At 42.3% G+C, this 14,352-nt stretch overlaps 1 protein-coding gene across 1 annotated transcript in view; it reads left to right on the forward strand.

Annotated features, from left to right (window-relative positions):
- The window catches only part of dock2 (dedicator of cytokinesis 2), a 110,005-nt gene that overhangs the window by 20,280 nt on the left and 75,373 nt on the right, over positions 1-14,352 (forward strand). Inside the window, exons 21-24 of the mRNA XM_083915827.1 lie at positions 1,479-1,613; positions 5,917-6,025; positions 6,431-6,501; positions 8,337-8,443. Of these exons, the coding sequence (XP_083771953.1) occupies positions 1,479-1,613; positions 5,917-6,025; positions 6,431-6,501; positions 8,337-8,443 (422 nt within the window). The remainder of the gene's footprint in view (positions 1-1,478; positions 1,614-5,916; positions 6,026-6,430; positions 6,502-8,336; positions 8,444-14,352) is intronic.

The raw sequence follows: 14,352 nt of genomic DNA on the forward strand, positions 1-14,352 counted from the left end.
ATGGGGCTGTCAGATTTGAAACCAAACACATAATCCTGTCAGGTATGCCATACTTCATGCCAAATGTATAAAAGTGTAAAAACTTATTGTGGTGTCACCTGAATATCTAATGTTAAGCGAGTGAATACTGCACCGTATCCAGCCGCATTTGGAGGTCAGGGTGTGGGTTGGCCTTGGAGCACTGAACAGGATTAGAGTTTTCACCCTAGCTCTCTGTGGAGTAGCAGCTGAAGCACTCAGGCGCACACACACCAAACACTTCTGTCTGCTTCTTAATTCTCAATTAATTCACCTCACTTGAGTCATTGGGTACTAGAGGCAACATTTGTTTGCACTGTCAACGCTTCAGTAAGGAAATTAGAATCATTTCTGACTCTTCATGCTCTCTTTCCCCCCCTTGAATCTTTTCTTGCCTTCCCCGAATGCTTCTCCTCCTCTCAGTCTCCTTTGCTCCATTATCCCCGAGACTCTCCTCCTGTCTTAACTGCTTTTTTCTCTCTTACTGTCTGTTCTTCACTGCATCTAAACATCTGTCTCTCCAACATCGCTCCATCACTCCCCTGCCAGTGTGTTGGTGTTCACCCTCTTTAAGAGGGTCACTGCAGCTTAACGCCGTCAGCCCAGAGGCTGTTATGTAAAAACTCTCTAACTGCCTCTCACTGTATTTTAAACTCCCTATCTCTTTCTCTTAAAGTTGAATAAATCCTCCTATGCTTGCCTTTAACCCATGTGCCAAAACAAAACCAGGGTAGACTGTGTGGTATAATGTCTGTGATATTTTCAAGGTCTGCCTGACAGCAGTGAGGTTAGAGTAGAGTTCATTTTTTAAGAGGACTTTTATTGTATAAGAGGATTAGGTAGTTTTAAACCAGTTAGTGGGTGATCCCCTGTTGCCATTTCCTGGAAATACTGTAGAGCCCATATCACAAAGCCAAAAGTACCAACCCTTTTTAGGCCTAGATTTATGAGTTATGAATGTACTAGTATTGCATGCCATTGAGATGATGCAGTGGGAGACTGGGCAGAGAACTTCTGTTAGGTCATAAACTTTTGACTGAACTCTGTGCCCACACCTCTCCCCAACTACTGTGACATTATTTTTGTGTGTCTCAAGATGCCCGTGGGGCACACATATGTTGAAGAATGATTTTTGCACCATGCGTCTGAGGGCAAATAAAAATGCCTGTGCGCTGTGTTGAAAGGTACATCTGCTGAGGTGTGAAATACTTTTTTGCCACTCTCCACCTCCAATTTTGGTGCTAGTCTTCCTCTCTCTTTCTCTATGTCGTTCTATCACTCTCACTCTGTTGCACTCTGTCTTTCCGCTCTACGGAAGTGAAAAATGGAGCTGGTGATTAATTTACCAACCTGTGGAACATCAACAATTCTGACTGAATGATTTTGATTTTTTCCCCCTTATTTTTTCTTTCTGTCCGGATTCTGCACCCCCTTCTCTTCCTCTTATCTTTCTCTCCCAGAAAGCTGATGTCGGTTTTGAAGAGGTATCTGGACGTGTCGAGTCGAGGTGAACAGTGTGAGCCCATCCTCCGCACACTCAAAGCCCTCGAGTACATCTTCAAGTTCATCGTCCGCTCACGAATGCTCTACTCCCAGTGAGTGTTTGTGTACCTGACTGTGTATTGATCGTTATGATAATGACTACTAATTTGCGTTTGGACCCACAATGATGCAAATAGAGGTTCTTGAGCGCACACACACAGAGCCCAGTCACATTGCACTGTGGAAGTAATCGTTTTTGACAGCTCTGTGAGAAAAGGCTGCTGATTGCAGCACTAAAGTTGCTAATAAGCATTGGTGATGAAGTGCAGTGTCCGAGTTAGAGCTAATGACAGGGCAGAGCTGCTGAATGGGCAGACAACAAAACAAACAGACAAAGTTTCTGCAGGAGAGACTTATGACACCCACTGTGCTGAGCCGAGAGTCGCACCCTACGCCAAGTGTAAACACCATTTATAACTACAGCACAAGAAATTGATGGTGACAGATCAGAAACATAATCCACAACAAATGCTCTGTGCCTTCTCTATGGATGACGTTAATATCTTATACCCAGTTTTGTGTGTAATTGAGTGCTTGTTCACATAAGAATAGAAAGTTTATGTGTGCCTCTGTGCCCGGGCACTACGGGAATCTTTCAAACAAACTGAAAATAACATCAAGTTGACACGTCCGACCAGTCCTTGAGCAGCTTGTTCATTTAGATCTGTGTGAACTTTGAGCTACTCTTGAAGTGTGAACTTGCACAGCCCACTTTGTGTGTGTGTGTGTGTGTGTGTGTGTGTGTGTGTGTGTGTGTGTGTGTTCAGTCTTCTCCTCTATCTGGTGCCCCTCCCAACTACCTGCATCCGACAACTTCAACTTGCTCTGCATGTAAAGTTTTTGCATCAGATTTCTCCACCTATAAAAAGCCTTGATATGCCAACAGAGAATCATGTATTCAAAGGAGCCGTTGGCGCCGTAGGTGCATCTTTAAGGCTACATCCTCATCACCATCAAGACGAGCAGTCATTAATAGTTAAATAGGCGGCACTGAAGATTTATTAGCTTGTCAAAACAGCTTTGTGTTCTTGCAAAGTCAATTAGGAACGTGTGATGTTTTATCCAAAAATATCGAAAGACCACTCTGTACCAGATTTTGCTCTTTCCTTCACCTTCTTTCTGTCCTTCACGCCCTAAAGCTTTCACACCACTCCTGTAGTCTAGTTCTTTAGACTTATCGGTTTCTTTTTCCTTCCCCGGAGCTCTGTTCTATATTTCTCGTCTGTCTCCCATCCTCCTCTTTCTTTTCATCCCTTCCCTCTCATCTTAACATATCACCTTCTCTCTTTCCTTCATTCCTCCTCTTTTATTTTATTCCACACCTTTTTTTCCTATGGAAACACATTTATTTCAGCCTGTCACATGTTGCTTTCCAATATGAAGATCTTTTCTCATTGGTGAGAATGTTATTATGAAATCCCTTTCGTTTTCATTTAATCTTGAATCTGTTTACTCTGTTGCGGAAATCCCAAGCTTTAGTGACCAAACAATACATGATGAGTTCTACTGATTTGACTAAGGGGTTCTGCGATGTTTGTTCAGTTGTCTGCATGAATACATTCTTAACACTCGAGGTCACTGTGTGTCACCCTTCTTGCATTTTTACAAAGTTTCACAGCAGTCTTAGAGGAGCAGTGTCATTTCTATTTATTGATGCTTTTATACTTTATTGATGCTTGCTGCTTTATTGATGCATGTGTTCATAGTTGACCCAACCGGACGAAACCGTTTCACTATTTTATTGCAGCATAGAACATTTTTACTGATTGGTCTAGGGGCGGGCTGCAAGTATATATCATAACAAAGTGACATTTACCTTGTTGTTCTCCTCCTCGGGCAGTTGAGCAGTCCACCTTCTGTACTCTCCCACTTCCTCCGACTTTTCTTTTATGTCCCTCACTCATTTCCCTCCCCCTTGTTGACCCCCCTCTTCTGACAGACAGATTGAGCTTTTTCCAGTATTAGTTTGCTGTATTTGATTTGTTGTGCTCAAGTGTGGGTATTGAATGCCTCTGTGTCTCTGTGTGTGTGTGCGCGTGTCTAGAGAAGTTGTAACAACAGCCTCTGGTTATTTCTGGTAACACATACATCTTTTTCGTTGGATTAAAGTGTTGCCCAACAGGCAGACAGATGCTACACTGTATTAAGTACAGTCTGGTGTTATGCCACCAACACATCTTGCCATCATCTCTCCACACACACACACACACACACACACACACACACACACATACACACACACACACACACACACACACACACACACACACACACACACACACACACACACACACACACACACACACACACACACACACACATTAATGCACAGGCAGGGTCGGTGGATTAAGCAGGACAATGCGTCTGTAATCATAACTGTACTCTGCAAAGAACCCAGTGATAATGCCTCTGTGTGTTACTGCCTAATCCCCCCCCCCCCCCAACATGCTATGCTAAATTCGCTGTGTGCCACAGGCTAATCCTTCCCTCCACTCATAACTTCTATTGTAATTAAGAACTGCACAGCTCACAGAATCGCACAGAGTTAGTGAGGAGACGGGGAAAGGAAAAGGGCGGAAAGGACGGATGAGAGAGAAGTTTGCTTGGGGTGGAGGAAGTTTTACTGGAGGGATGGTGGAGGAATGTGTGGGTGTTTGTATGTGATGTGAATAGCAGCAACAAAGATAACCCATTTTTTTTTCTTGTCAAGTCAGGGGAGGACTGTTAGATTGATAGTCCCTGCACTCAGTGCTTATCAATGTTTAGTTTTACGTAACGTAAATGTATTTTTGGAAGTATTATTGAAAGAAGAAGTGAGGAACGGCAGCCAATTCAGTTGACGCCCCATTTCCATAAAAACACAATAATCGAGGTGTAGTTTCACTTGTCGGTGGATAACTGTGCAGATGAAGCGCAGAGAAAGCCAGCGCTCACTCAATGGAGATGACTTCAAAAACATTATCATTATCTAACTTGGACTCAATTTGGGACTTAAAAACAACTGTGGAATGATTTACATCCTAGTGGAGTCACTGGTTGTTTTCTAGAAATAATACGTTTAGTCTGGAGACACATTAAAAGTAGATTTTAAAGTGAAGATGTGTTATTATATACTAAATGATCATATATCATTATAATGTTTCATCCTACTACTACATTTTCTCAGAAAACGATGCATAATAAAATAGTAATGTCATTCGTTTTGGCGTGTAACTCCAGCAAAATTGCACCCCATGGTCTTTTTCAGCATGAAAATACATCAAATAAGACAGTTTTTTCATTGATCAACCATGTATGGAGAAATCTGGGGGAGAAGCTAACACCCGATAGGGCTTACACTGATTGCTTGGGGTGGCGCGCTGAACACATCAAAAAATGGCATTTTTTAACCAGTAATATTGGTCAAAATAGCACCAAACCTCTGCAGTAGCATGATTAGGGTCCCTACACATAAAAAGAAGCACCAATAACGTAGTTAGCATACTTGGAGTTTATTAAAAGTCTGTGCCTTACCAGTAATTCCATGTTGACAGGTAGTCCATACAAGTCGATTATTGAATGAACTGGAGTTCCTCAAGGAGGATATTTTTTTAACAAACTCCGGGTTTGCTATCTACATTGTGGTGCCTAGTTTTATGTGTAGGGACTGTTATCATGCTGCTGCAGAGGTTTGGTGCTATTTTAAGCAATATTACTCGCCGTTTTGGATGGTCGACTGAAATACTCAGTTTAGCCATGTCTGGCTGCTAGTGTCTCTCTGGCCATTCTCTGTACATGGTTGATCAACGGAAAAAACTGTCTCAATGACTTATTTGATGGATTTTCATGCCGAAAAAGACCATTGGGTCCATTTTCGCTGGCCTTCCCCTCTAAAGACTGCTGCTCATAACCTGACATGTTTATTAGAGGCAGGTCTTTCAAAAGTATAAGCTTTACTAAAAGGAAAACAACACGTTTTAGCATCAGCTTATAATGCATAAGGATCCTTTGGGCTATGCAATTGGATTGACTAGACATACAAAATCATGCCATGAACTCACACCTGACTCAAGTGATGGAAGTGACAGGTGATACATTATAAAAACAAGGTGCAAAGGAAGGAAACAAGTACAAAAGATACTGCAAACTAAACTCTGATTGTGTTGTCCATCCATGCATGTTCATTTGAGTGTTTTCATTTGTATGTTTACACTCAATAATCATTCTATATTTCTTTTGCAAAAAAAAAAGATCTTTCACATTTACATCCAACTTGAGCTTCTGCTCAGCTGTCCTTGTTTTTGACACGTATTGTCTCATGCGTCTGTCTTTCTATTTTCCTGTTGCATTTCCATAAATGTCCTTCTGCCCTCCTAGGCTCTATGAGGGGAAGGAGCAGGCGGAGTTTGAGGAGTCGCTGAGGAGGCTTTTTGAGTCCATCAACAGTCTGATGAGAACAGACTACACCACCACTCTGCTGCTCAGGGTAATCATGCGTGTTCACCCTGTGGTCCATACTTCACTGCCTAACACTCCTCTTTACACTCTTCTCTCTATCCTCACCCTTTTCTTCTTCTTCTTCATTTACATTTACCTGCCTCACTCTCTTATCATGCTCCAGCTACATAACTGTTCTACTCAATGTCTTCCTCTTATTCTCACCAAGGCAGACAGACAATCTGGTCACAAATAGGGTTAGGCATCTAGAACCACATTAGGATTAGACAGACACACGGGTGGCTATGTGAAACATAACACAGATATTTTCTCACAATTCTCATCAGAGGCTGTTTGATGGCAAAGTCACCTTCTGTTCATTTGCAGCTTCCACGGGATCTGAAGACGGTATTTTAACAGTGTTTACTTGTGGTGTGTGTGTGCGTGTCATCAGGTTGCTGCTCTGAAGTACCTTCCAACAGTCCTACATGATGTGGAGAAGGTGTTTGATGCCAAACTCCTCAGGTGAGCTTGCCTTTAAAAACACTGAGACACACACTAGCACCTTATATTTTGGTCGTATTCAGGGACACTGACAAAGGATATATGGAAGCTTTCAGTTGGGCTGAAGCGTTCTCCTTGGCTTTGCTCAGTGACCCCCGTCCTTCTGTCCCCCACACGTTCCATCCTGGTTGAGCCGTACCTTCTTTAGCAGGGGATAAAAATCTCATCAAACTGACATATACACAAGGAAACACACTCAAAGACACTTTGCACCTCCTCCATGTGCCCCCGAGTGAAATGACAATTTCAGCGAAACCATCAAACAAAACCCATTTGAACCTCTTCTCTCAGTATTATTCAGAGCCTTCGTGAAGAGCAAAACGACTCGGAATGGCTTGTTTAACCTCTCCTTGACCCAGAATCAAGCCCCTGATGTACAGTTTAGCTGAGGGAACAACCTCGGTGTATAGAATTCCCCAGTTGGAAAGTTTTTTTTTCATTGTAGAAATTCCAGGCACTTTATTTGTACTCACTCAAGCAATTCCACAACCTAACATAGATCCTCTGTCTCGGTATGACCTTGTTACTTTTACCGAAAGAAGGTGTTCTCCTGACTGGCCACGTTTCATTTCAAACACTGTCATCCTCATAATTTCTCTTTTCACCTTTCTGTGACCTGTGTGGGCTTTTGTGTGTTTGTGGATTATCCACATCTGCCAACTCCAGTCCCTGGAGTCGCTAGATGTCAACACAGTGTCACAGAGGTGCTACCTTTAACACCTGCCACACAGACACAAGTAGAAAAGGGGATTAGGGGCAGAGATTTTAAAAACCAGTGCACATATTCTCGTTTCTGATATTCAGATTCTTCCACAATCATTCACTCACTCCTATTGTCTTCTGCACTCTCTCAAATATACCAAGCCATCTAAACTTGAAAGTAAGGTCCCCATTGATCCCAATCTGCATTGCCTCAGGCAGAGTTTCCAAAAAAGTAAGCTGGGAGAATTACAATCACTGCGCATGAAGTGGACATCAAAGCTTTGTTTCAAGTTCTGTATAGTTAGTCACATTCGTGCACCTTGTAAACTCACTCACCGTAATGCGTTCCGCCGAGTGGTACAAGTACAGACATTTTCATCCATGCCTGTGTTTTGTTTGCGCTAGGTGGCCTTTGCATGTCTACGTGGGAATAAGCTGACATTCTGGGGTTTAATTAAATTCTGCTCAGATGATAAACTGACCTGATAAGTCTGCACTGAGCCTCTGTGCCACAGTGTGTCCTCGTGCCAGTTTATGCACATCAGAAGTCATACAAATCTTTTTGGGAGTGGAGGAGGTTATGCATTTCATTTTGTTTAATACTATACTGAATAGGGCTTCTGTAACCTATGTGGCATTATTTAAGGAGATAGAGACAAAGTGAGAGACAGACAATGGGCACAGAGAATTCCCCAGCTCTGAGCATTCAATCTTTTTAAGTGACATCAGGGCTTGCAACCAGCCTGTTTTAATTATTCTAAAATTTGAATTTGGGCTTGAGGATGACTCAAACCTGTGCCTTCATGAAAGTGTGTTTAGGCTTTGGCTCATTTGTTTTCCTGCAGCATACGCAGTTTGGCTCATGTCGAGGAGAGATTTTTACAGTTTGACTTACTACAGTAAGGTGCACATGGTGGGAATAATCAGAGAGTGAGGAGGTCTTTTTGTTAAAATTCAAAACACATACAATTATCTGTGGGAAATTATTCCTGAATATTTATTGTGCTCATTTTGAAGAAAACAAATCTGTTGGTCTTCCCGTAAAATGATCTCGCTGATTATTTATTCCACCACGCGTTGCTTTCTCTCTGCAGTGAATTGCTGCATGACTTTTATTCCTGTATTCCGCCTGAGAAACTCCAGAAACAGAAGGTAGCCTCCATGACTGAAATCGTCAGCAGCCAACTCTTCCAGAAACAAGGTGTGTAATTTTTTCCTGTTACAGGCCTCAGCACTGAGCTGCTAGCCACTAGTAGGGTTAACGGTTGTGTGAAGAACCAGTCACAGATGTGCACAGTACCAAACAAATGCAAAATTAATTCTGTGTTAAATCCCACAAAGCATTAGTGGCTTCACTTAAAGGTTGAGATCACATTAAAAGGTCTATTATATACTGAGTAATTCCAGCCCAGAAACAGGACTTGGCAGGCTGTACCCACTGTACTTATGACCAGTAACGGTGTCCAATGCTTCAAAGGTTTTATCTTGATACAGCACAGTGGATAAAAGTGTGGTGCTGCTAATGCTGCAAGGGTAATGCTCTATTCCCTGTAGGGCAATCCAGTAAAGCACTCTGGATAAAAGCATCAGCCACATGATGAAAGGACACACTGGTGTTTATGCAATGATGCTGTATTTACTTCACTGCAACGTATACACACACATTCAAGTCAAGTCAATTTCATTTATATAGAAACAATTTGACCCGATGGTGTCTTTGCAAAATAGATAGCGGAAGATGATGGGTAGGCGATACTGCAAAGTTTGATTTCAACCCAATAAGAAGTAATGGGCAAGAATTGCTGATACAGATACTTTTTTTATTATCAAAAGTGGCTTATGTATTTTCATGTAGGGGAGAGCAATGGGATGTGATTCATGAGGTGAATGCATCAATAGGCTAAATTTGAATCCATTTTCATGACTAATTTATGATTTGCAAAAGAAATTGGCTTAATTTATTTATGTAGAACTTTTTAACTAACCTTCCTACTGTACATACCGTACATTTTTTTTTCACAGCTGTGAAATTGTGTAACTCTAGATGACGCTCCTCTTTCTTTCAGCCGTCGCGTCTGATAGATGGAATAAACGAGGCACATGTCGTTTGAGTGCACACAACAGCAGTTGAGAGAAGCATAGAGTTCATGCACTGAGATGCATTCTCTTTTTTGTTGAATTACAAATGTATTATAAAATAGTAGAGCTAAACCCAGAGATCCATTGTTTTATATGAATCCTATTGACGCTATAATCCATTTTTTTTTTGGTAAGTCATCTGCTGCCCCATCTTGCATTCAGATAAAGACGACACGGATATTTGTGTTCACTTTGCCAAGCAATCTTTTTCTCAGGGGCTATTTTCTTTTGAGATAAAGAAAGACAACAGTATGGATATTTGATATCGATGCTGTAACAAACAATTTCAATGCTGCTATGTTTACCCCCGCTGACATTACAATCAGTAGAATAGGCCCCAGTCAGTTACCATCTTATTACAATCAGCAGAAGTGGCACAGATTAATCGTACTGGTAAAGGTCATTTCAAGTCATCTTGCTGAGATCAAACAGACAGGAGGCTAAAATAAAAATCAACCTCAACATATATTTGTAGTCACTGGCAGTATTTGATATATTCTTTTCTTTTGTCCTTGTAGTGTTGACATTTTGTCCAGACGGACACTGCCCGTGAATCTTACCGCAAGCAGAAAATGAGTACACCTTTCACGCCTCGTTAGGTGTTGGTAGTGAATATAGAGTTATTCGTATTAATGTCACAGGTGATTCCTGCTGTCTGCCAGAGGAGAAGAAGTAATATCACCTGAGGTGGATAAGACAGGAATTGTTTTAGACTACTGCAGTTTCACTGTCATTAATGTGTTACTTTCGACCCCAGGTCTCCTTTACATTTCAGTTATTTCCACTAAATTTGTCGAAGTTGCCAGGAACACATGATTTTGTCCGTATGATCACACACTCTGAACCAATCTCAGTCCACCCCCTATCTCTGCTCAGCCCTATTATGTCTGTCTAATTTGCTTGTAGTGGGCTGGTAAGTGGTGGTTGCTCCTGCAGAGGACCACATGGTGATGGATAGAGTGTGCTAATGTTGTCAATAAGGGGGCCCATAATTGGGCCTCTGCAGTGCAAACTGAAGAATTGGAAGTAGGCTGTGAGTGTTTGTGCCAGACCAAATTTAGATTCTGACAGAAATCAGTGGGACCACATGCCGGGCCCTGCCAGACAGATTCCGTCACATCACAGACATTGGAGGTTGTGTATGAGAATGCATTCATGCACACATACAGCGAAAAAGTTTGTATGTACAGCATTTGTTTCAGAGTGGTATCACTTTATCTGGGTGTGAGTATATTTGTGCGTTTCAGTCTTTGCACGGTGGTGCATACTAAATATTTTTAAAAATGAAGATTGTTTTTGCCCAGTGTAGCAGTGGGTCCGTTCATCAGTCAGCCGCTGCCAGCCAAGTCAGTGGCCGGCCCAGGATCCGGTCCTTTGATATTGATCCTTGCTCGGATGATTGATTCCCCAGGGGCCGTGGTGACAGGCTCGGCCCTCTGGCTAGCTGTCAACACGCTCAGAGTCACACTCTGTCACCAGAAAAGGAAGGAGAGAGGGGTAGAACACAATGAAATTAACAGGATATGGAGCAATGGGGACCACAGATGGAAAAGAAAGAGCAGGATAAAGAGAAACCAAGCGAAGGAATGTAGGGCGTCATGCCAAAAAAATGGAACATATCAAATCATTTTGGCAAACTAAGTTCTCTGAATTATCAGTCGATGTTTGTAAAGCGGATGACTTTCCTGAAAGCATTTTGGCAGCAAGGATTCGTAAATTAGATTACTTTCAGCTTAAGTCAAAGCTGGAGAATGTTTTGAAGTCATGCCAAGAGTCATTTTTATACTGAAGTATTTTGGACAAAAAATACTTTACATGCAAAAATGATGTGTGGCAGAGGTAGAGGAAAAGGGCAAGGAGATAGTACAAGGAGACAAGAAGAGGAGAAGGGAAGAATCTTGGGAAAATAAAGGAATTGAAACTGGGAAGTAAGTTTGGGTGATACATTGACATTTTCCAATGGGCCACTGTCTGCTTTGCTGTTACTTGCTGAGCAGTGGCTTTCACCTGTTCTTCAGAGGTGGACTAAAGAAGCAAAATAAAATTACAAAACGCACCCCAGGAAAAACAACAATCAAGAGATGTACCCAGTCAATCACTGATACAAAACACAATATGCTGTATTTGTCTAATCGCCCAACCCTACTGGGAAGAGAGGAAAGAAGGCAACATGTTGATTGGTAAAGGGGCAGAGGAGTAAGTACAGGGGTGGGAAAGATGGATGACGGAGGAGTGGGGAAGAGATAAAAAAGGTTAGAAAAAGAAGGAACAGGGGATTTGAGGAGTAAGGGAGGAGCAAACAGGTGGATGGTGGTGCTAAGGGAAAACAAAATAGTGGACGAGATGAGGAGAGTGGAAAAAAATAAGAGTTGTGAGTGAAAGAGAGAACCTTGTTTTGCTACTTAACAGCCCAGAAGAGATTAAAGTTTAAGGTCTGCTCACACGCAACCTATCAGCAAACCTGCCCCTCGCTTCTCCTCCCCATCCTCTGGCACAGTGCTTATTTATCCATTCGTTCTTTCATACATTGGTCCATTCCATCTCGATCCCCGCCTCACCAAATGAGGGCTGACACTCCGTCTAATTGAGATGCATTTTAGCATTGGGATGCTAATCAGAGAGCTTGTATGCTAGGGTGCCATTCGAACAGTAGATTGAAATATGCAGCAGAGCTAGATTATATATTTATAATGGCAAATGGCCCCCGGTGTCCTATCACTGCTCTGCGATACATATTTAATAACCTCACCTGTCTGTCTGACTGTCTGTCTGAGCAGGCCAAGCTTGCTCTCCGCGGAAAAATGTCAAGCCACTGACAGTGTTGGAGCGGTTTGATAATGGGCTGTGTGGGTGTGTGTGTGTGTGTGTGTGTGTGTGTCTGTGTGTGTGTGTGTGTGTGTGTGCGTGTGTGCGTGCGTGCGTGCGTGCGTGCGTGCGTGCGTGCGTGCGTGCGTGCGTGCGTGCGTGCATGTCATTAAAAAAATGTAAAAAAAATCTGTGACTTCATTGTTCTTTATTATAGGTGTGGAAAAAAACAAATTATGAAATCAATAATACGAAACATCTGCGTGTCAATTCGATTATAAAAGTACCCACTTCAATGCAACCACTATGTATAGTAAGTGTTCCCTTGTTATTTTTTATCATTTTTCAAGTGTGAAGGGCATAATGAGCAGCAAATTTGCTCAACAGTTTTTTCCTCACTGCTGTTGCTGGAAGATTGCATAAGGACATTGGTGAGCATCTTTACAGCAGAAAACAAAACCGTTTTTGGGGATGGGTGTGTAGGGATTACAATTTGGATGAAAATTGGTTTAATTGAGCCAGCTCCTTTTCTGAAAAGATATGGGCATATTTTGTCAAAACCCAGAAAACGATAAGTCCTGAGCTACTGTACATCTATGTATATATGTATTCAGTAGGAAAGCAGTTGCTGTGTGCGTGTGTGTGCATCCAACTTGCTGATTTTGCCTGTCCATGTGCTTGGCTTTCTCATGACTGGTGTTTGTAGGGATTGGATTTTTTCCTCTCTTACTCAAAAATACGCCTCTGGGATTAAGAGCCTTGGCAAGCATAAACTGTGCACCCAGGCAAACACACACACACACACACACACACACACACACACACACACACACACACACACACACACACACACACACACACACACACACACACACACACACACACACACACACACACACTCGCACACACGGTGCACACATACACTCACTGGCACACATGCACAGATACACGTGCATCCTGTCATATGGGTTAATCTGGTTTTGAGACAAAATTAAATTTACGAGGAGCATTATGGCTCAATTTAGGCAAATTATAATGCCGTTAGGCAATCGCTGTGACAGATTGAGAGCATCAACACTGATAAAAGAACAAGAGATCACAGAGGCCAAAGAGCAGACTGACAGAAGGATGATTCTGTCATTTTGTCTGCCCACTCATTTCCCAAAGCTGGCCAAAGTCCCTGATTCAATCCACTAACCCCAGTGTTTCCATTATATACATTCAGAATTGTATGAAATGTCATGAAGTCTCAATTACACGACCCTGTGGCGCTGTCTGCTCCACTGAACTCAAAGGAAGGTCGTCCATGCACTCTTCACTTTAAAGATGAGCAACTGGAACAGTAACAGGACGTCAATTACCTGCCAAGTCATGAAAATCAAATTAATATACCGCAAAACATGACAGCTACAGTAGCTTGGAAATTAGCTATATCAGCAGGGCTTAAAGTTCTCTGGCACCATGCCTGATTTACTTGATTTAATACGTTGTACACATTTTCTCCTGGAAAACTCTTACGGCTCAGAAATCATTTCTTGCTATAAACCCTGAACTGTATATGGGGCACGGGATTTGATAAATGTGGTGTTTATCAGGCCAAAAATGAGACAAGACCCTGTGGTCCCCCTGCCTTAACCCCTGCCAGGAGGTGACTTCTTCGCCGGGAGGAGAGCAGTCAGCAGCTCTATTTAGCTTGGAAACCAGGCGCCAAACTCATGTTTCATTTGTCCTGGCAGATAAGTCTGACCACTCTCCGATACAGTCAGATTTCCAGCCGACCTGGCCCCGGGTGGACCAATGACAACCGTTTATGGGCGACAGGTTTAAGACAATGACTAATAGCATCACCGTCCAGTCTGCAGGTCCTTTCAGCGCAGTTAACCATGCTCACAAAACTGAAACGAAACAAGATCAAACTGTCAAACTAGGCAGCGCTGATCAAATATGAGTCAATATTCTGTTACCGTATTGCCTATATGGCTCATAAAATGTTTCCAGAGACACATCTTAGTGTGCGGTTTAGATGTAATTTAAGAAAGTTTGTGACCAAGCCATCATTGTTTTCCACTGAGCAGTCATTGCTGTTGCTGTGCTTGGTTGCAGGTCATGTTTCATGACTCTCATTGGTTGTGGGTTTATCCAATTGTGTCCAGAAACATTTTACGG

The sequence above is a fragment of the Echiichthys vipera genome (assembly GCF_963691815.1).
Source record: "Echiichthys vipera genome assembly, chromosome: 6".
Taxonomy (NCBI): domain Eukaryota; kingdom Metazoa; phylum Chordata; class Actinopteri; order Perciformes; family Trachinidae; genus Echiichthys; species Echiichthys vipera.